The sequence below is a fragment of the Rhinopithecus roxellana genome, chromosome 19, assembly GCF_007565055.1.
Source record: "Rhinopithecus roxellana isolate Shanxi Qingling chromosome 19, ASM756505v1, whole genome shotgun sequence".
In the NCBI taxonomy this organism is placed as follows: Eukaryota; Metazoa; Chordata; class Mammalia; order Primates; family Cercopithecidae; genus Rhinopithecus; species Rhinopithecus roxellana.
This window is the reverse complement of record NC_044567.1, coordinates 69,939,397-69,958,843: the sequence shown is the minus strand read 5'-3', so window position 1 is coordinate 69,958,843 and position 19,447 is coordinate 69,939,397. Positions and strand designations below refer to the sequence as shown.

At 55.2% G+C, this 19,447-nt stretch overlaps 2 protein-coding genes across 2 annotated transcripts in view; both read right to left on the bottom strand.

Annotated features, from left to right (window-relative positions):
* Nucleotides 1-3,101, bottom strand: part of DNAH2 (dynein axonemal heavy chain 2) — a 122,095-nt gene extending 118,994 nt beyond the window's left edge. Inside the window, 1 exon segment of the mRNA XM_030923652.1 lies at nt 2,936-3,101. Coding sequence (XP_030779512.1) covers nt 2,936-3,101 — 166 coding nt within the window.
* Nucleotides 3,102-12,104: 9,003 nt separating this feature from the next.
* EFNB3 (ephrin B3) lies at nt 12,105-18,374 on the bottom strand. Its single transcript, XM_010362393.2, has 5 exons — nt 17,750-18,374; nt 15,228-15,520; nt 14,948-15,040; nt 14,736-14,840; nt 12,105-14,308 (listed from the first exon to the last, which is right to left on the bottom strand). Exons 1-5 carry the CDS (start codon nt 17,869-17,871, stop codon nt 13,899-13,901), a joined length of 1,023 nt encoding a protein of 340 aa, XP_010360695.1. The 5' UTR covers nt 17,872-18,374; the 3' UTR covers nt 12,105-13,898.
* Nucleotides 18,375-19,447: the final 1,073 nt, after the last annotated feature.

The window sequence follows — 19,447 nt, the reverse complement described above, 5'->3', positions numbered from 1 at the left end:
GCCCAGTGTCCTCTAACAGAGGAATGGATAAACAAAATGTGATGTAAACATGCCGTGGGATATTATTCAGCCATCAGAAGACATGGTGGTGCGGTTCATGCTACGACATGGATGAGTCTTGAAAACACAGTGCCAAGTGAAAGAAACTCGTCATGAGAGGCCACTAGATGAAATGTCCAGCATAGACAAATCCATAAAGACAGAAAATAGATGAGTGGTTCCTGGGATCTGGAGGATAGGGGGAACCAGGAGTGACTGCTAAAAGACGAGGCTCTGATGCAACTTAGAACTAAAGATACAGGAGTCACCTGGTGCCAATTTCTCAAGGTGCTTAAAGTGGCTTTCTTTTGGCGGGATAAAAACGTTCTAAAATTAGATAGTGGGAACATTGCACAGCTTTGTGAATATACCAGAAACCACTGAATTGTAGATTTTAAAAGGGTAAATTTTATAGTCAGTGAATTATCTCTCAATTTAATGTAAAAAGTTGACTGGGGGCCAGGCACGATGGCTCACACCTGTAATCCCAGCACTTTGGAAGGCCAAGGCTGGCGGATCGCCTGAAGTTAGGCGTTCGAGACCAGCCTGGCCAAGATGGTGAAACCCCTTGTCTACAAAAATACAAAAAATTAGCTGGGCATGGTGGCGGGTGCCTGTAATTCTAGCTACTCGGGAGGCTGAGGCAGGAGAATCGCTTAAACCCAGGAAGCGGAGGTTGCAGTGAGCCGAGATTATGCCACTGCACTCCAGCCTGGGTGAAAGAGCGAGATTCTGTCTCCAAAAAATTAAAAATAAAACAAACACTGACTGGGGTAGGGGTGAGGGAATGAAGGTGGTTAGTACTGAGGTTATTCCAGGCACGCAACTTCTGGCCCTCCATCTTACCCCCACTCCTTTTCCCACATGGAGAAGTTGAGGCTCATACGAATCAGTCCTTCTCCAAACCACTGGCCTGCTGGGCACTCAGTAATGCCACGCCCACTCTGGACTCCCATAAAACCCAAGGGCTCTCTTTCTCTGCCTCCTGATCTACTGGTCACACAGGAGATTGGGGTAGAACTGGTGGCCTTCCCATCCCCCAGGGACTGAAAGGAGGAAGGAACAAATGAGATATAACCAAAAGGCCATAGGGAACAGGACACTCCACCCTGGCTTCCAGAAAGGAAAACTAAGAGGGGAATGAGGCATAGAGGCCAGGGCAGGAAGGCATGAAAAGATGGAATAGGCAATTCCGGAGCTTAGCGGTAGGTGAGTGATCCAACTCCCTTGGGAAAACTGCTGGCATTCAGGTTCCAGATAAGAACTAGGTCAGGGGAGGCCGGGCGCGGTAGCCCACGCCTGTAATCCCAGCACTTTGGGAGGCCAAGGCAGGTGGATCATTTGAGAATAAGAGTTCGAGACCAGCCTGGGCAACACAGTGAAACCCCATCTCTACTAAAAATTCAAAAATTGGTCGGGTGTGGTGGCGCATGCTTGTAATACCAGCTACTCAGGAGGCTGACGAAGGAGAATCGCTTGAACCCGGGAGGTGGAGGTTGCAGTGAACTGAGATTGCACCACTGCACTCCAACCTGGGCAACTGAGCGAGACTCTGTCTCAAAAAAAATAAATAAATAAAATAAGCTGGGCATGGTGGTGTGTGCCTGTAATGCCAGTTACTTGGGAGGCTGAGGCACAAGAATCACTTGAGCCCAGGAGGCAGAGGTTGCAGTGAGCTGAGATTGTGCCACTGCACTCCAGGCTGGGTGAGAGAGTAAGACTTTGTCTCAAAAAAAAAAAAAGAAAGAAAGAAAGAAAAAAGAAAAGAAAAGAAAGCTTAGAGCTGGGAGAGGCAGAAATCCTTGCTATTCGAAGGCCAACACGTTCATTTTAAAGCTCCTTCCCTTCCCTCCCCAGAGGTTTCTCCAAACTGAACCTCACTGCCTTCCCTCCCATCTTCCCCTACTCCTCCTAGCACCCAGCAGTCCCATTTTAACTGCTTTCACCTGAGCTCTTCAGAACTCAGAAGGATAAATTCTGCACATTTCTAAGATCCTGGAACCTAAGGCAGGTTCTTATGGCCCAGGGACTTTTCTCCCATGCCCACGCTTAATCTCTCAACCTTTAATCTTAGAAGGAGATTCTATTTCTTTTCTGCTTGACAAGCTAGTATCAGTGTAAAGGAGCTCCAGGTAAAGAAGGAGGTCTACACTTAGCTCATAGTCCTGTCTACACTGACCAGTGCTCTCAGGGAGAGCCCAGCAATAGCAACAACTACCAAAAACCTTCCAATCTTACTGGCTCTGGCTCACCCACAGGAAAGGAATTGCTCAGGTCAAAGCCACAAGAGGCAGCCTCTTTAAACCTTTCCTCCCTAGATCTAGACTGCTTTCCTGTCGTCCTGAACCTGAACCTCCGCAGTCTACCAAGTCCCTGCCAAAATGAAGGCGGAGATACAAGAGCCTTAAACAGATGGTAGAAAGCATCAGCCGGGCTTAGGATTCAAAGGGTGGCAAAACAGGCTGAGTCTCCATGGTGATGGGCTTAATGGGAGAAAAACATTATTTGTTTTGCCACCCAGGGTGAAAATGGGAAAAAGGAAGAGATCAAACCCTCTTCAGTGGGGTAGGAGCAACCAGGAACACTTGAAATAAGGAGTAAGAGGTTAGAGAAAGGACTGGCTGGTGAACTCCTGGTATATTGTGTGAAAACTCCTGGTATATTGTGTGAAATTTTAAGACAGAAAGAACAACAACGAGGCTGGCCAGGAGGAAGACACACAAGAAAGGGACCCAGTGGCAGGGCTGCTGAACGTCCATGGCTGGGGGCATCACTTAGCTCCTGTTTCCTACCCAGAAGCAACAGTGCCTGCTCCCCAGCCCTAAAACGCCTCCAAGCCCCTCTGACTTTCCCCACCCTCCACTGCTAAGCATCCTCTACCCCAGCAAGTACCCACCAGGCTCCTCCTTGGGGAGCTCAGCCTGTGGCTCTGGCTCACTGACAGCCAGGGCGTTCCCCTGCTCCTCTGTGGCCACAGCAGCCTGAGCGGCCCGCCCTGACCGGCTTGCCCGGGAGTTTCCTCGGCCACTCGATCGCTGCTTCTTTTCAGCTTTGCTGGACATCGTGCAGGCAAAACCTACAGGTACACAGGAGTGGAAAGTCCACAACCAGATACCACCCCCAAACCAGCCCCCTGATACAAGCAGTCCCCTTTGAATTCATAAATTGACTGAAACTCAATATGATCATCTTTTCTGGTGGTACCTACACCCTGCTCCATTAACCACAAGGGCTCTGTATTCCACAGAGGCCTGGGAGGCCTTGCCGTTCTTCCCTAAGATATCCTACTGTCTTCAGGACACTGGGTTAAAAATCAAAGTCAGTCCCGCAAGGCACTAGGAATAAATGGCAGTTAAAGACGATGACCAGGCTGGGTGTGGTGGCTCATGCCTGGAATCCCAGCACTTTGGGAGGCTGAGGCGGATGGATGACCTCAGGTCAGGAGTTCAAGACTAGCCTAGCCAACGTGGCAAAACCCCATCTCTACTAAAAATACAAAAAAATAGCCAGGTGTGGTGGTGTGCACCTGTAATCCCAGCTACTGGGGAGGCTGAGGCAGGAGAATCGCTTGACCCCGAGAGGCAGAGGCAAGAGCCAAGATCACACTACTGTACTCCAGCCTGGGTGACAGAGTGAGACTCTGTCTCAAAAAAAAAAAAAAAAAAAAAAAAGAGGCCGGGCGCAGTGGCTCAAGCCTGTAATCCCAGCACTTTGGGAGGCCGAGACGGGCGGATCACGAGGTCAGGAGATCGAGACCATCCTGGCTAACACCGTGAAACCCCGTCTCTACTAAAAAATACAAAAAACTAGCCGGGCGAGGTGGCGGGCGCCTGTAGTCCCAGCTACTTGGGAGGCTGAGGCAGGAGAATGGCATAAACCCAGGAGGCGGAGCTTGCAGTGAGCTGAGATCCGGCCACTGCACTCCAGCCTGGGCGACAGAGCGAGACTCTGTCTCAAAAAAAAAAAAAAAAAAAAAGAAAAGATGGCCAAATAGACACCCCACTAATGAGGATTTAGAACCTCTATCTCTGCCCCAGGGTATGAGAACATAAGATAATCAGGAAAAGATCTATCAAGCTGAAGTGCGGTTACCCAAACCCTCATCCACTCTAACCTCCAGGACCATGAGTGAGTGAGAGAGGCCCAAGGAAGGGGTGCACATCCCCCACCCTCTGTCACTGTTCAATCATTCAAGCAAACCAAGATGATTTTCCTATGTACCTCTTTTCCTCCCAAGTTAAATGGAAAAATGCTCCTCCCAACCCCATTAAAATCTGCAACATCTGTTAACAAAGAAAAACAGTATTTGCCACCTGGCTCTTTGGCTTTCAATTCCTGAGGGGCAGGAACACTGCTTTGTGTGTACTGAGGTCTCTCAGCACAGTTGGCTGAGGAACTGTGTGCTAACTGTTAAGGTCAGTCAGGATCATTTATTTGACTCAAAATGCCCTGAGAACAGATTGGAAGCAAGAAGGACAAAAGTCATTCAATCATAAATTTAAATTGTGTAATGAGGAAAAAGCAGTTGGGGCACGAGGAAGGCCACAGTGTTGCCTCTCTCAGAAAGGTAGGCTGGCAGGAAGCGGGCATCTAGGGCAGGTGCTCAGAATCTCAAGGGTAAAAGTTTGAGGCGCTGGGCACTCTCTTTTCATTCAGCTGCAGCCTAACGCCACCTGTGGCTCTCCTTCCTCATCCCCACAGGCTGCCACAGGCATTGATCTCTGGTTATGAATTTCAAACTTGAAGGATTTGTACTTTGCTCCAAGGAAAAACGTTCTGTTAGGCCAACAAATCAATAAAACCAACCACAGCAAGGAGGCTTCCTCCATCAGTCTCCAGGGAAGCGTCAAGCTGCGCTTTCCTGCCTCAAACTGGAGCCTGAGGCGCATGCACTGTGGGATTCACCACGCGTTCCCACACCGCAGGCCCCAGGAGGAACTGCTCTGCTAACCCAGGGCTCACTCTATTACTAGGAAATACCGCAGGGTCCAGGCTTTCTCCTTAAACTGGTTACCAGCAGGCAAATTTCCCCTCAAAATCGCTTTTCCCCCCAACTGTCACAACTGCCCCTTCTCCTCCCCCTCCCCCTCACAACTATTCCTTGCTCCCCCTCCCTCCACACTGCCTCTTCTCCCCCACAACTGTCCCTTCCTACCCCGACACTACTGCCCCTTCTCCCCAGCACTCCTTCCCTCCTTCCCTCTGCCCCCGACACACACCTCGCCACGCTGACCCTCTCCTCCCTAGACCGACCGATGGGCCACTCTGACTAAGAAGTTGCCCAGCGCGGCCTTCTCGGGCAGGCGTCTGCACGCGTCCCCATAGCAACCCCGGGCAGGGAGGGGCGACGGGCCGGTGCGCGGCTCCACGAAGCCCGACTCCTCCGCGCAGGCGCCCTGGATCCCCGCTTCCCGGCCCTACCCCGCCCAGGTCTACCCCTCAGGGACCCGGGGCTTGAAGGCTCCGGGACTAAGGGAAAGTAGCCACATCTGGCGAGCCGGAGGTGCGGGGGGCGGGGGCTGGTGTCAAGACCCAGCTGGAAGGGCTGGGGCGAGAGACAGTGAGCTACCGCCTCGCAGGACATTGAAAAAGGCAAGGGGAACCCAAGCGCCCGACCCTGCGCCCAGGTCTGTGCGCCCCAGCAGGAACGGGTCCAGCAGATGGCGCCGGGCGCCCCCCCGGCGAGGCGTATTCGCGATCTAGAAGGCGTTCCAGGATTTCCAGGCAGCCGTGGCTGCAGCTGGATCCGGGGGAAAAACCGGGGCTGGAGCACCCTTGCCCTTCTGCTTCTTCCCCCTTCTTAGTTCGGATTGGGGTCTAGGATTGCGGGGCGGGGAAAGGGAGGGAAGACTGGAACTGGAGTTTTGGGAATCTGCGGATTGGCTTTCGAAAGCGTCGCTGATTTTTTGGGGGGGACGAGAGGCGGGGACTCCCTGGGGAAGGTGACCGGGCCTGGGAGGGGCTTCGCTCTCCATAGGAACAAAGGCTGCGTCGTGAGAGAGGAGGCGAGAGGGGAGGGCTATGAGGGCCGGGGCAGATCTCCAAGGATGCCAGGGGGCGCTGCGGGCCGGGGCTGCTAGAAGGCGCCTGGAGGACCGCTATACCTGGGGCCGGGAGGAGCTTTGGGGAGACCTGGGAAATACAGGGAGGAAGCCGAGTCGGGGGATGGGAAGGCGCCCTCCCTGCTTCCATCAATAGTGCCTAATTAAGACAAAGCCAGCAGCGAGCCCACTGATTACATTTCCATGAGGAACGAAATTGATGACATTTTCTTTGCTGGATGAGGAGAAGAGAAGCTGGCACCTCAGTTCCCCCTTTTTCTGTTTGGCGTTTACACCTAACAGATCTCATTATGCCAGTCTGGCATTGCCAGGAGTGGCAGTCCCTGGTACTCCTGAAGAGCAAGTGGATTAACCACACCCTAACCCAGCCCTGACCTCACCCTCCCACCTACCCTATCTTTATTCCCAGAAGTGTCAACCCTTTCCCTCCCCCCTGACCCCCAATGATTCCTCCTGCCCAGCCAGACTCCTGTTGCTGACAGCAGGAATGGAAGGAGAGGAGTCCCACCCACCCCAAAACCAGCTGCAGAGCAAGCACAGCTAAGATGGAACGTGGAGGTGTTCCTCTAGCCAGATAGGCCATGGGTGGCAGACAGAGGTGATGTGATTGGCCAGAACACCTAGGGAAAAGTCCCAAAGGAGTGAAAATTTGCTGGAGTTGTGGGGTGGGGAGCCTCAGGGGCAAGGTTCTTGGATCCCTCCGGGAAAGGAACTTTGCACAGACCCTATTTATTTTCTTAAACCCCCCTCCCCAACGGTGGCTGTTCCTTCCGAATCCCAGCCCCCCACATTATGCTAAATAGGTAATCAAACATCTCGCTTTGCTAATTACTGTTCAATCCGATTAAACGCTGCTGAAGCTCATCAACAGAGGTGGAGGTAGGGGGAAGGGACAAAGGCGGGGCAACCACAGCTAGCTGTGATGGGGGTCTTGTCCCCAGGGGTTCTTAGGGGATAGAGAAACAGCCAGGGTTGCAAGACTGAGTACATCCCAAAGGAAAGGGCAGAAGAGCTGTAACCTCAAGACTCAGCCTTGCTGCACCTCCCAGCCATGGGCCTTTTCCTCCTCCCAGAACCTTCATTACCCTCCGAACCCAGGCATCCGGCCATTCCCACAGCTCCGCACACACATCCCTGTCCCAGATTTAATAAGTTCTGTTCTCTCATTGTCAATATTTGATTTCTCAGAGCCATCTCCACGGAGAGGGGGTGGGGGGCCTTTCCTTGCCTCCCCCCTACTTTGGCCCTCTTTTGCTCACCCCCAGTCTCTTTGTGCCCCCAACCTTCTCTGAACTTGCTGACTTAATGAAATGATATTAAAGTCTTAAGCAAGTCCAAAAGAATGGTTGTTATGGTGAAGGGAGTGGGCAGAACGCCTGGGTCCCCGAGGGGAGCAAGAGCTGAGGAGGGGGAAAGGGAGCCAGAGGCTAAGGTCTAGAGACCCCAGTCCCTAGTGGGGAACAGCAGATTTGGGGTGAGCTGGGGGCCAGACCTCTGGATCTTGACTGGAAGCAGGGGATGAGGAGTGGGGACTAGGAGAAGGTGGAAAGAGAGGACATTCCAGGGGTCAGGGTCTCGGCCTGCTGTCCGGATCACCCATCAGAGACAGAGGCCAGGGGGGACAGGGCCTCTATGCCAGCAGCCTCCCTGCCGACTGTGCCCTGGGCTGGTCCCGTGAGAACCAGAGTAGATTGCTCTACAGCCTGACTCAGCCTTCTCCCCCAGCAGCCCCCCACAGGTGATTTGTAGCTGATGCTCCCACCATGGTAGGGGCCAGGATAGTCACTCCATGACATGAAGAACTGTCTCTTCCAGGACAGAAGAGAACAGAGGCCAAGGAAAGGGAAGCCAAGTACCCCCTCCACCTCCCCCACCTAACACCATCTCCCCTGGGGACCCTGGCCCAGCCCCAGTCCCCTTGGGGTGGTGGGAATGCAAGGACATTTGGCTGGGGCTGATTGATGAGGGAGGAGGCAGCCACCGGGCACTGAGGCTGCTGTTTGCTGAGCACACAGATTCCTCCCCACTCACCAGCTGCCGCCCCCTGAGGCTGCTCAGTCTCCCCCCCGACATCACCCCACCAGCCACTGGGGTTGCAGTGCCTGAGTTTCTGATGGCAACTGGAGGAAGAGGGAGAACCAGGAAACAGAACGCTTCGATTCCCTGTGGGAACTGGGGGTACCTGGGGCCTGGTCCCCTCAGAACTCCCTTCAGAACTCCACTTTCCCTGCCACCTTTCAAGTAGCTCTCTGGCTGCCCAGTTGTCATTCCCATTCATTGTGTCCTTTTTCATCCCCCCACCCAACTGTCTCAGCCTATGCCAGCCAGCCTCCTGCCTCCAAACCATCCTGTGACATTTCTCCCAGGTCTCAAAACTCTCCCAAGCCCCGTGTCCGCGGTGGCCCACATAGCCCCTTAGGAAGCGCCATTTTTCATTCTAATTAAAATTCCAGATGTGATGTTAATCGTTCACCATTAGAAATTCCCACTGTTGGCCGGGCGCGGTGGCTCAAGCCTGTAATCCCAGCACTTTGGGAGGCCGAGACGGGCGGATCACGAGGTCAGGAGTTCGAGACCATCCTGGCGAACACGGTGAAACCCCGTCTCTACTAAAAAATACAAAAAAACTAGCCGGGTGAGGTGGCGGTGCCTGTATTCCCAGTTACTCGGAAGGCTGAGGCAGGAGAATGGCGTAAACCCGGGAGGCGGAGCTTGCAGTGAGCTGAGATCCGGCCACTGCACTCCAGGCTGGGCGACAGAGCGAGACTCCGTCTCAAAAAAAAAAAAAAAGAAAGAAAGAAATTCCTACTGCAAGGCCAGGCACGGTGGCTCACACCTGTAATTCCAGCACTTTGGGAGGCCGAGGTGGGTGGATCACCTGAGGTCACGAGTTCAAGACCAGCCTGGCCAATGTGGTGAAACCCCATCTCTAGTAAAAATACAAAAAATTAGCTGGGCGTGATAGCACATGCCTGTAGTCCCAGCTACTCAGGAAACTGAGGAACGAGAATTGCTAGATCACGCCACTGCACTCCAGCCTGGGCCACAAAGCGAGACTCTGTCTCAAACAAACAAACAAAAATTTCCCACTGCCACCCGTTGCCCCATTCCCCTTTCCCTAAAAACCCCCAACACAAACACATAAACACACACACACACACACACACACACACACACACACACACACACACACGCACCCCTCGGGCTGAATAGTATCCCTCAGCTGCCTTTATTTGGAAGAAGGGCAAAGTCTGAGCTTCACTGTACGGCTCAGCCCCAGGACAGCCTCAATCCTATGCGGTTTGGGGATGGCCGGGGGACAGCTCTTGCTTCTGTGGTCCCAGCCCTCTCGGTTCCTTTACTTCCGCTCTGCCTGACTGCTCTGGACTCAGCGAGCAGCTGTGCCACAGCCCCCAAAAAAGCTCAGAGCATCATCCTTGCCCTCCCAGAGCTTAAACTTCAGTCGAGGAAAACACAAGTCACAGACACACAAGAAACAAAAAGCAGGGAGATGGGAGACTGAGTAAGATCAACTTCCTTAACGTGGATCCCAGACCCTAAATGACTTACTCCCCCTCCAGGCCGAGGCTAGGGAAAAACAAGACACATCTGAAACATGCATGTGGTGGTGACGTCCTTCTTACTGTTCCCAAACACACCACGATCTCACCTCTGTGCCCGTGCACTCGCTGTTCCTCTGTCTAGCATGCCTTTACCCAGTGTGCATGGCTCACTCATGTCTCATGGCTTAAGGTCCTGATCAACAGCACCTCTTTCAGAGGGACCTTCCTGACCTTCTCATCTAAAGCAGCTCCAGGCCAGGCGCGGTGGCTCATGCTTGTCATCCCAGCACTTTGGGAGGCCAAGGCAGGCGGATCACCTAAGGTCAGGAGTTCGAGACCAGCCTGGTCAACATGGTGAAAACCCAACCCTACTAAAAAAAATTAGCTGGGCGTGGTGGCGGGCACCTGTAATCCCAACTACTTGGGAGGCTGAGGCAGGAGAATCGCTTGAGCACGGGACGTGGAGGTTGCAGTGAGCCGAGATCATGCCACTGCACTCCAGCCTGGGTGACAGAGGGAGATTCCAAGAAAGGGAGGGAGGAAGGAAGGAAGGGAGGGAGGGAGGGAAAGAAACTGCAATCAAAGAGAAAGAAAGAAAGAGAGAGAGAGAGGGAGGGAGGGAGGGAGGAGAGGGAGGAAGGGAAGGAAGGAAGGAAGGAAAGATGTTACTCTCCATCCTCCTCATCCTGTCATTCTGTTTTGTTTATATCCCTTTTCACACCTGTAATTGTATTATTCCATTCCCCACCTAAATGTGGGCTTTGTGAAAGTGGGGGCTTGGCCTTACTCACCCTGTCCTCCCAGCGCCTGAACCGGTGCCTGAAACAAAGTAGCATTTAACCTGCTGCTGAGTGAGTGAAGGAACAAACCAATGAACAAATGTCTTCCTGTGCCTGTAGTCGTTTTGGTGTAGTTGTTACTCTAAGAATATGTGTATTTGTCCCCACAAAGCAAATAGGATGGCATGTGTTTTTCTGCGTGGAAGTCACCAGCATTTTCAAATAGCTCGAAAGACACCCAAGTCACTACACATGGGAAAGGCTGTTGGTCTTGTGCTGTTCAAGCGGGGCTGCGGGGAGTCTCTGGATGCCAGCGCTCTGAGGGGGGCGTGTCCCAGGCGCTGTGCAGTCTGTGCTGTTCCTCTCCCCGGCTGTGCATCTGTCCCCAGGTGTCTTCCTGTCTCTCAGCATGTTATGATGTCTTAGCTGCTTTGGTGAGGTGCTTGTCTGTCACGGAGACTATTTATCCCCACGTCTCTTCCCTCTTGTCTCTCCACCTGTGCCTCTAGATGTAGGTGGAGGGGGAGTGTCCCTGAGCTCCCTTGCCCCTCACACACCGCCCTGCCCCAGTCTTGGACCCCTCCCTTTCTCAGTGGGCCCTGTTGCTGGGCTCTGGGTTGCCATAGTGACGGTTGCCAAGTCCCTGAGGCTGATAGCCAGCGATGGGGCTGTCGGCTCCATCCACGCGGGAGGCTGAGGGGGGCTTCCCATTGTGTAGAAAAGGGGATGTTGCCATGACAACCAACCCCCACTAAGGGGCAAGGACCAGCCTTTCCACCCCCACGAGCCTCCCCACCTCGGGCAGCTCCAGTGTGGGCTCAGAAGGCAGGAGTAAATTCCAGACAGCCCAGCACCTGGTCTCCCAGCTTTCAACTCCCCTCCTGCGGTGCCTGCACCTCTCAAGACCCAGGCATCTTGCTCAGACAGGGAGGGGGAGGAGCAGGGGTCCCACAGGACAGAAGAGAGGAAGGGGGACCCCTTGACCTCCAGGCAGATGGGAGACAGCGGGAGGGGACCTAAAGTCAGGGGAAGGGCAGGGAGGGCAGAGGTTGTGACCCCTGCTGACTCGCTCCAGTGATGCTCCTGACGGCTGCTTTTGTGGTTGGAGAATGGGGCTAAGTCTAGGGGGCTGGACACCTGGACTTTTCCGGGGAGAAGAGCCTTGGTTATGGGTATACAGGGAGCCAGGGAATACGCAGCTTGATGCCTGGGTCCCTGAGTCCTTCCTACTTCCTTCTGATCAGCCACATCCCTTCTCCTCATGAGTCCCCAACAGCAAAACTTCTCAAGTGCCTTGGGTAGGGATGGAAGGGAATAGACTTCAACACGTGAACATGTTCTTACCGCTTTGATCCTAATTGCGACTTGCCCTGTCTCCGGTGCTTTGGCTTAGCAAGACACTCAGACTGTCCCCATGGACGAACTGGCAACCCCACTCCTGCCTGCGTTACTCTCTCCCTCTCCTAGAGATGACACCTTCCTCTGCCTTCTCACCCAGCCCGTTTTCCCCTCCCCAAGCACTGCCGACCTCACCACTCCAAATTAGCCCTATCTCTACCCACCCCCCTTGGTTGGTTTCATGCAATCCAACCCTTAGCTAGAAAGCCATTCTAACCAAGCCTTTGTCCCAAATCAAGTCTAGTCATTCTCCAGCCTTCTTGTTAACTTTTGAAGTTTTTTATTTTTATTTTTTTGGTTTTTGTTGTTCAAATTTCCCTTTTACAGTAAAACTATTGAGGTGACGGCATACCCCGCCACCATGGCAATATCAACTTCCTGTTTCCCAGAAGGAGCGATTAGAAAAATCAGGAAGGAGCTGGGAACTACAGCACCAGAGAGGTGACTTGACCTCTGGTGGACAAAGCAACCATCTTGGCTGGTGATTGAGGTGGCCGACCTGGTGCCCAACAGCAGCTTTGATCTAATAAAACTGAGCTGGGAGGAAACTGAGGCAACACCCAATTGCACACTAGAGGGCAGGAAGTGGTATCAGCTGGTCACTATGGAAACAGGGGCCTTTGCTAAATACCACCACCGTCAGCTAGACCAGCCAGTAGGCCACCATTTTGGTCACTAAGAAGGGAACTGTGTTGAGTCTGAAAGGAGTCAGAAATGGAGGATGGAATGAACAAGACAGCCATCTGGGTTACTCGGGAGAACACATGGATTCTTGGGGTAGTACTGTTGATGAACAGAGATTATACTGGGATATGGAAAGGAAAGAACAAGACAAATTGGGCCTGCCACAGCACATGGCAGTCATCTTAGCTGTCCTAAAATCAGCACAGAGCACAAGGGAAGGGAGATCTTGGGAAGTGCCACTGAAGACTGGGAAAAGTCCTTCTCGGTCCACCTCTATCGTCTTACAGTCAGTAAGTTCCAGCTTCCTCCCGAAAGGAAGTTCTTCCCGCCCTTCTTCTCCACAGAGTAAGAACCATCCACCTCCCACCCCCGATCCCCCAGACTAAGCCACTTGGAGTTCCAGCCAGACCACTTCCTGTTTCAGAAGTGCTACTTCCTGTCCTGGATGAAGGCACTTCCAGTTCCTGCTGCACTGCTTCTGCTACTTCCCAGGCCATTTCTGTCCGGGCCTGGTCACCTCTTGTCTGGAGCAAGTCACTTCCAGTCCCAAGTGGCCCATTCAGCATCAGAACAAGTCCATGTATGTCCTGACCGGTTCATATCTTGCTATTGGCCACTGGACAAAACGGGACACTTCTTCTCATGGTAGCTGTCATGATCCAACCGCCCCAAATGGCTGGAGTAAGTATGTAGAGGCCTGGGCCAGGACAGAGAAGGGAGCCCTGCTGCCTATGGCCTGAGCTGGGGTGGAGTGCCAGAGCCTTCCCCATAAGGCCCCCATTTTTGGCAGACTGAGGGGAGTGGTTGGTTTGAGAGGTCAGAAGGGGAGCTGAAAGCTAAGGGGAGAAATGCTTTGATGCCCCTACCCAGGAGATGGGAGAGGCACAGGATAAGAAGCCAAGAGGGTGAAAGGAGATGGGGGGGGAGGATGCTAGGGAAGAAGAACAGACCTAGAGAAGGGAGGGAAAGAATAAGAGATAGAGAGAAGAGAAAACCGTGAGAGGCAGAAAGAAGGCGGTGCCAACCAAAAGGTGGGCTGTTCCCGCCCCTAGCTCTGGGTGGGTGAGGGGGACAAGGATGCCTGGGTCATGGTCAGAGAGGAGGCTGAGCCTGTGCTCCTCCCTAAGGAAATAGGATCCAGGGACACTGAGACAGAGGGGGACACCCACGGCCAAACGGGAGGGCAGGAGGTGGGGCAGTGGGAATCCTAAGGAATCCTAAAAGTGGAGACGAGGACAGCACCCAGGAGGAGTGAAGGGGCTGGGGGAGCACAGGGGGCCGAGGAGATGTTAGAGGTGCCCCTCAAACCAGGAATTAAACTGGGGGAGCACCCAAGAAGGGCTGGATTCAGGAGAGTCACGTGACAGAAGCCCTCATACCTTGTAGTAGATGTTTGGAGGGCTCTGAGGGGGCCCATCCTGCACGATATACACAGGATGCCCATAGTCACCACTCACCTTCTCATAGTGGGGACAGAAGGGGGGATCTGCAGCCCCGCCGCCCCGCAGAGCTATCCCTAGCTCCCCGGGCTCAGCCTCCCGAGGTCCCATCCCACCTCCACCCCCCAGGCCCAGAGACCCTCCCCTCCCGAAGGAGCCAGGACCAGGGTGGCGACTCTCCGAAGGCTTGGCCCGCCGTCTCCGCCAACACATGGCACCCCCAGCACCTGCCACGCCCAGCAAGAGCAGCGCCAGCCCCCCTGCTGCCCCAGCCACTGCGGGCATGCTGGGAGGGGGCAGAGGGCCTTCAGCACCCCGGGAGGTTGCATTGCTGGTGGGGTCACCTGGCAGGGAAGGGGTGAAGGAGGAAAGAGGGGGAGGGACTGAAGGAACCACCTGGGCATCTGGACACCCAACCCTGGGGGTCCCCATGGGCTTCCCTTATAGGGCCTAGGCCCCTTGGGGACCCCACCTCCCCTCCCCCGCCGAACCCTGCTCAGAATCCAGGTGTCCAGCCCTTCAGCTTCCTGCCACGGAGTCCTCCCCACTTCTCTGACAGCACTGATTGAAGCACTGACTTGGCTAATTAGTTCTAATTGAGTCTTTTCCTCATTTGGCTTCCATTCCCCTCCCACCCTCCCATCCTCTCTTCTCCTCTTTCCTGTATCACCGCCCCCAAAACTGAAGAGGGAGGGAGGGTGACGGCAGGGCAGCTGGGGTCTGAGAGCAGAGGAAGCTGGGGAAGGCGGGGAGCTAGCCCCTGGTTCCTACCTGGCATGTTCTCCTTCCCAGGCTCCAGGCTGTGGGCTGCCCCTCGGTCTCTTTCCATGGGCATTTCAGGCACAGGTTTTCGGGGGGCAGCCCCTCCTCGGGGACCTGGAGATGAGGAAGGCCCAAGAGAGGAGCTGAGACAACTGCCCCTGACCATGATCGTACTGCCCAACATCCTTCGCGCCCAGGAGGTGTCCCCCAGCCCCACTCACTTTGTCCCACTCGGAGAAGCACCTTCATGCCTCTGGTTAGGCACACACCTCCCTGCAGGCTCTCCAGGCCCTCCCGGGTCCCATCCGATGTGGCTGGGAGAGAAAAGTCAGAGGAAGAGGTCAGCACTCCAGAGTCTAGCCCCAATTCTGGCCCCACGCCCTGGTGTGAACACTGCCTGAGGGCACTGGGATCTCCCTCTTGACTGTAAGGGTCCCCCTCCCTCTCTGCTCAGTATCAGGAGCAGCCCCCCACTCAATCGTGCCCTCTGTCCAGCAGTACCAATGATGTAGTAATCGTGATGCGAGCGGAACTCGTGGCCCCAGAGGTTAGGGCTATACTCCTGGAACTTGATGGTGAAGCGGAGATCCAGGTCTGGGCGATCACAAGTAAGAAGGAGGTTTGGGGCAGGGGGTGCCTCACAGCGCCGGCCCTGGGCACCCCCTACCAGGTACAGCTTGTAGAACTCATAATTAGGAGAGGAGTGAGGGCCAGGAGGCCGGGCCCGGGGGCAGAGCAGGTCTAGCCGGTCCCCGATCTGAGGGTACAGCACATAACCACCCTCTGCCTGGAACCTATGGGGAGGAGGGTAAGGTGGACAAGGAAGAGATGTCAGAGGCCTGGCCCCCAGAGCTTTCCTCCCCTCACCCTACAACCTTCCAGGACAGCAGTTCTCAGCTCACGCCTGCCCGCCTTTGTCTGAGTGGAAAGTCAGTTCTTATAGAGCAGGCACCAAGGACTCTGAGCATTCACATTGGAAGCAGCAGGAAGCCAGGCTCAGAGTTCTCCTGCCCCTTGGTGTGCCCAAATGCACTCTTCAGCCCACCCTCACCACATGCACACTGCCATCTCCCGCTCCATCACCAGCCCCGTTGCCATGGCAACAGGATGCCAGTTACCAAGGAGCTGGCCTCTCTAGAACCACACAGCCCACCCCTCCCAGGTGATTTCACTATTCCATGGCAGCCAACCATGGGGGCAGAGCCTCCCCTCCTCCAGGCCACCACTGAATTTCAGGGATTTCGGGGCAAAGGGCGCGGGTCAGGGAGGGCCTGTGTGGAGGGTGGTCCAGACCACTGTCCTAAGTTAGCCAGCTAATAAGACAGAAGGCAAATGCCTGGTTTGGTCATGACCATCAATGGGGCTGATAGGAACCAGGGTCTAGGGAGCTGCTGCCTGAGTCATTCTCCCGCTCAGAATCACACTGGGTCTTAGACTTCTGGGGCAAGTGCTTATTGCTTTGGAAAGGAAAGGAGTTGACTTTTCTAACCACAACCAACACTCTTCACCATCTCCTTGGCCAGTGCACCCAGGCATCCACTGTCCCAGCACAGCCACAACTTGCCAACCCCTGCAGCCCCTTCCTGGACATTAATAGCTGAGACAGGGTCTCAGGACTGGGTCCCAGGGGGCTGCCACTTGATATCTTCCCAGACTCCCAAGTGTCCCACTCCCACCCCACATCCAAAAGAACCCCCAGGATACCCTAACTCCCTTTTCTCTACCCTGTGAAAACAAGCTTAGGTTCTCAGGCTACACACCTGATACTCACATTGCAGCTGGGAGTTGGCGGGTAGGTGACTGAGTACAGAAAAGACATTGAGATTATACCCACAGAGATCCGGGAAAAAGAGAGGGAGGGATGGCAGGACAGAGAAGTGTGAGGGAGGCTGGGAAGTAAAGAGAGGAACAATCATCCTAGCTCTCCTTTAATGAGCACAGAATACATTCAAACACCTGACCGCTAATACTCCTAATAGCTGTAAGGATTGAGGACACAAACTCAGAAAGGTTAAGTGACATGCCCAAGGCCACACAGCTGAAAGCGGCAGAGCTAGGATTCAGACCAAGGATTTGATGAGCTCTAAAGCCCACCCGCTTCCCATAGCCTCACACAGTCTCCCCAGGGAAGTAGGAATTTTTCAAAACATAGAACTCTTTTACGAGCGGGAAGTGGGATCTGCATGCAGGCAAGGGACCCAGATGACCTGCTGAAGGTTCTGTCCTACCCAGCGTGGCTTGAAGTTTCATCTGACCCCTGGCCTCTTTTCAGAGCAAAGCAGGCATGCCACGGAACAGAGGGTCTAACAGAAGAGTTTGCAGCAAAGATGGGGGTAGGAGGCAATGGAGTCCTCAGGACTCCAGATGCAAAAGGGAAGGAAGGAGGGTTCGGGGGCTCGAGGCTGCTTCCAGAAAGAGACCCGCAAGCCAGGAAAGCAGGAATATGTTCTGGCTGGGAAATCGTTCAGCCAACAGTTCACCGACCCTCTGGCTGTGGGGAAGAGTTGGGAGACAGACTGTGAAGTGAGTCAAGGAGCCTTGGGGAAGTTGTCCCCAGAACCCCCAAATGGAACCCCCTTGCCTTCCATCTCGGATGCCCAGTCCCTCTGGGGGAGGGAGGCACCCTGCCCTGCCTTCCCTTCAGCCACTCGCAGCACCTAATCTGCAGCTCTCTCCTGAGAGCTGACAGTAACCAGGCTCCCTCCAAGCCCAGCCCCCGGCGCAGGCCTCCCACAGATCCAAATACCCACCTCACTGCCCTCCAGGCTACCCATGAACTTTCTTCTCCTTGCCCCTTTGGGGTCTCCAAACTCCTGACATCCATAGCACCACCCGCATCCAGCTCTGCGTGGGATCTGGAGTCTGGCTCCCAAGATCACCTGTCTAGTAACTCGTCACACATCAGAGCACCAGCACCTTCCCTCCCGCCTCCTCCCTGCCCACAGAAGCCAGCCCCCAAGTCCCCAAAACTTCCCTACCCACTGCCCTAGGATCTGGGGTCTCCCCAGCCGCAGGCCGCTCACCTCTTATTCGCCGAGTTCCAGTAGACAGGCTCCAGGCTGAGCCCAGACACCAGCTCCAAAACCCCCAACAGCAGCAGGGCCCCGACTCGCACGCCCCCCGGCCCAAAATGGGGGGGCCCCATGACCCCGCCAAGGCCTGGGGGGCGGGGCACCAACTCCCCCAAAGTCGCTCACCCCCCGGGGTGGCTGCCTTGGCTGCCTGGCTCTTCAGCCCGGACCACCCCAGTAGCTGATGCCCCCAGCGCCCACGCGGACCTGCTTCCTGCTGTGCCCGCGCCCCCGCGGCAGAGCGCTCAGCCCCACCAGAGCCCTTCCAGGGGCCGTCTGCAGGCGCCCTACGCGCCCCCGGCCCACGCGCCAGCACCCCGGGATCTGTGAGCCCGCCTAAGTGGGGGACTGGGGGAGCCGGGGGCCGGGCGGGGGCGGCATGGGGCGCCGGACCAGGGAGCGAGGAATGGGGCGCCGAGCCGGAGCCCCAGCCTCACCAGGATTGAGGGCAGCGGGCTAAGGGAGGAAACCAGTCCCGAGCCCAGGAGGGGGGAGTTAAAGGAGAGGCGGGGATGGGGAGAGGATGGTGGAGGGAAAAACCGGAGCTGGAGCTCGAGGCGGAGCGGGCGGCAGCATCCCGCGGCCCACGCCCCCACACCTCCCTCACCTCGCGCACCTCCCGCCGGCCGCCCCGCCTCAGCCCCCGGCGCGGACTCTCACGCCCCCTTTGTCTCTCCGAGCCTCTGGCTCGGGCTGAGTTCTGCCCGGCTCCCCTCCTGCCCTCCGATCGCCCAAGCTGCTGGAATCTTCCTCTCTCGAATCCAGAAGCGCTCTCGCCCTCTCCACCCCGAGGAACCCACCCCTTTCGCTCCCGCAGCCTTCTCCTCCATCCCAAAACAACACCGCTGTTCCCGGCAGGTCTGGAGAGAATAATAATAACCTTGAAGGCTTGGCACTTTACAAACTGCGGCGGAGCTGATCGTCACGACTACCTGTGTGAAGTGGGAGGGGCAGAGCTAACGATCCCATTGCAGAGATGAGGAAACTGAGGCTCAGGGAGGCCCCATGACTTGCCCAAGGTCACACAGGAAGTCTGGGATAAAGCTAGAAACCAAACCCAGGCTGCGCAACTCCCACTCTTGGGGTCTCCTTTGTCACCGCTCCATGGACCATGTGCTGTTGTTACCTGGGGGGTAGTGAAAAATAGTTTAAGGGATACACTTGGGCCTTTCCTAGATGGCTGGGGGGAGAAGCGGGGCTGGGAGAAGGGGCGTACCTACAACCCCAAACCGGCACTGCGCAGGAAGGGCTGTTTCCAATTATCCTGGGGGAAGGGAGGAGTTGCCTTTTCGGGTGTAAGAGCCCTGGCTTTCAGCACCTCTGGGCAGGAGTGACATTCCTCTCCCTCTCAAGCCTCCACAGGCCTTTCGTCCCTTCCCTTTGATTGTGAGGTCTAAAATCACATCCCCTGCTGGCGGTATTTCTTCAAAGTCCCCCCATTCTCAGTATTTGGGAAGGTGTTGGGGGGAGGAGGGAGGAGTCACTGCTTCAAATGACACACTCGTCCCCCCACCCCCAAAGACAGAGCAGACAAATGGAGAAACAAGCCCAGCGACAGCTGCTGAATGAATAAGACCCTCGCCGCGCCCCGCGTGGAACAGCAATACCAAAGGTGACGACTGTATTTTTCAACACCTTTCCTCTTTTAGG

Bases quoted from the DNA above. Each gene is read 5' to 3' on its own strand.
- EFNB3 (XM_010362393.2), bottom strand. From the start codon at position 17,871: ATGGGGCCCCCCCATTTTGGGCCGGGGGGCGTGCGAGTCGGGGCCCTG. The intron at 15,521-17,749 runs GTGAGCGGCCTG...TCCTCCCCATAG, and splicing joins TGGAACTCGGCGAATAAGAG to GTTCCAGGCAGAGGGTGGTT. The intron at 15,041-15,227 runs GTACTGCTGGAC...TTTCTCTCCCAG, and splicing joins TCACGATTACTACATCATTG to CCACATCGGATGGGACCCGG.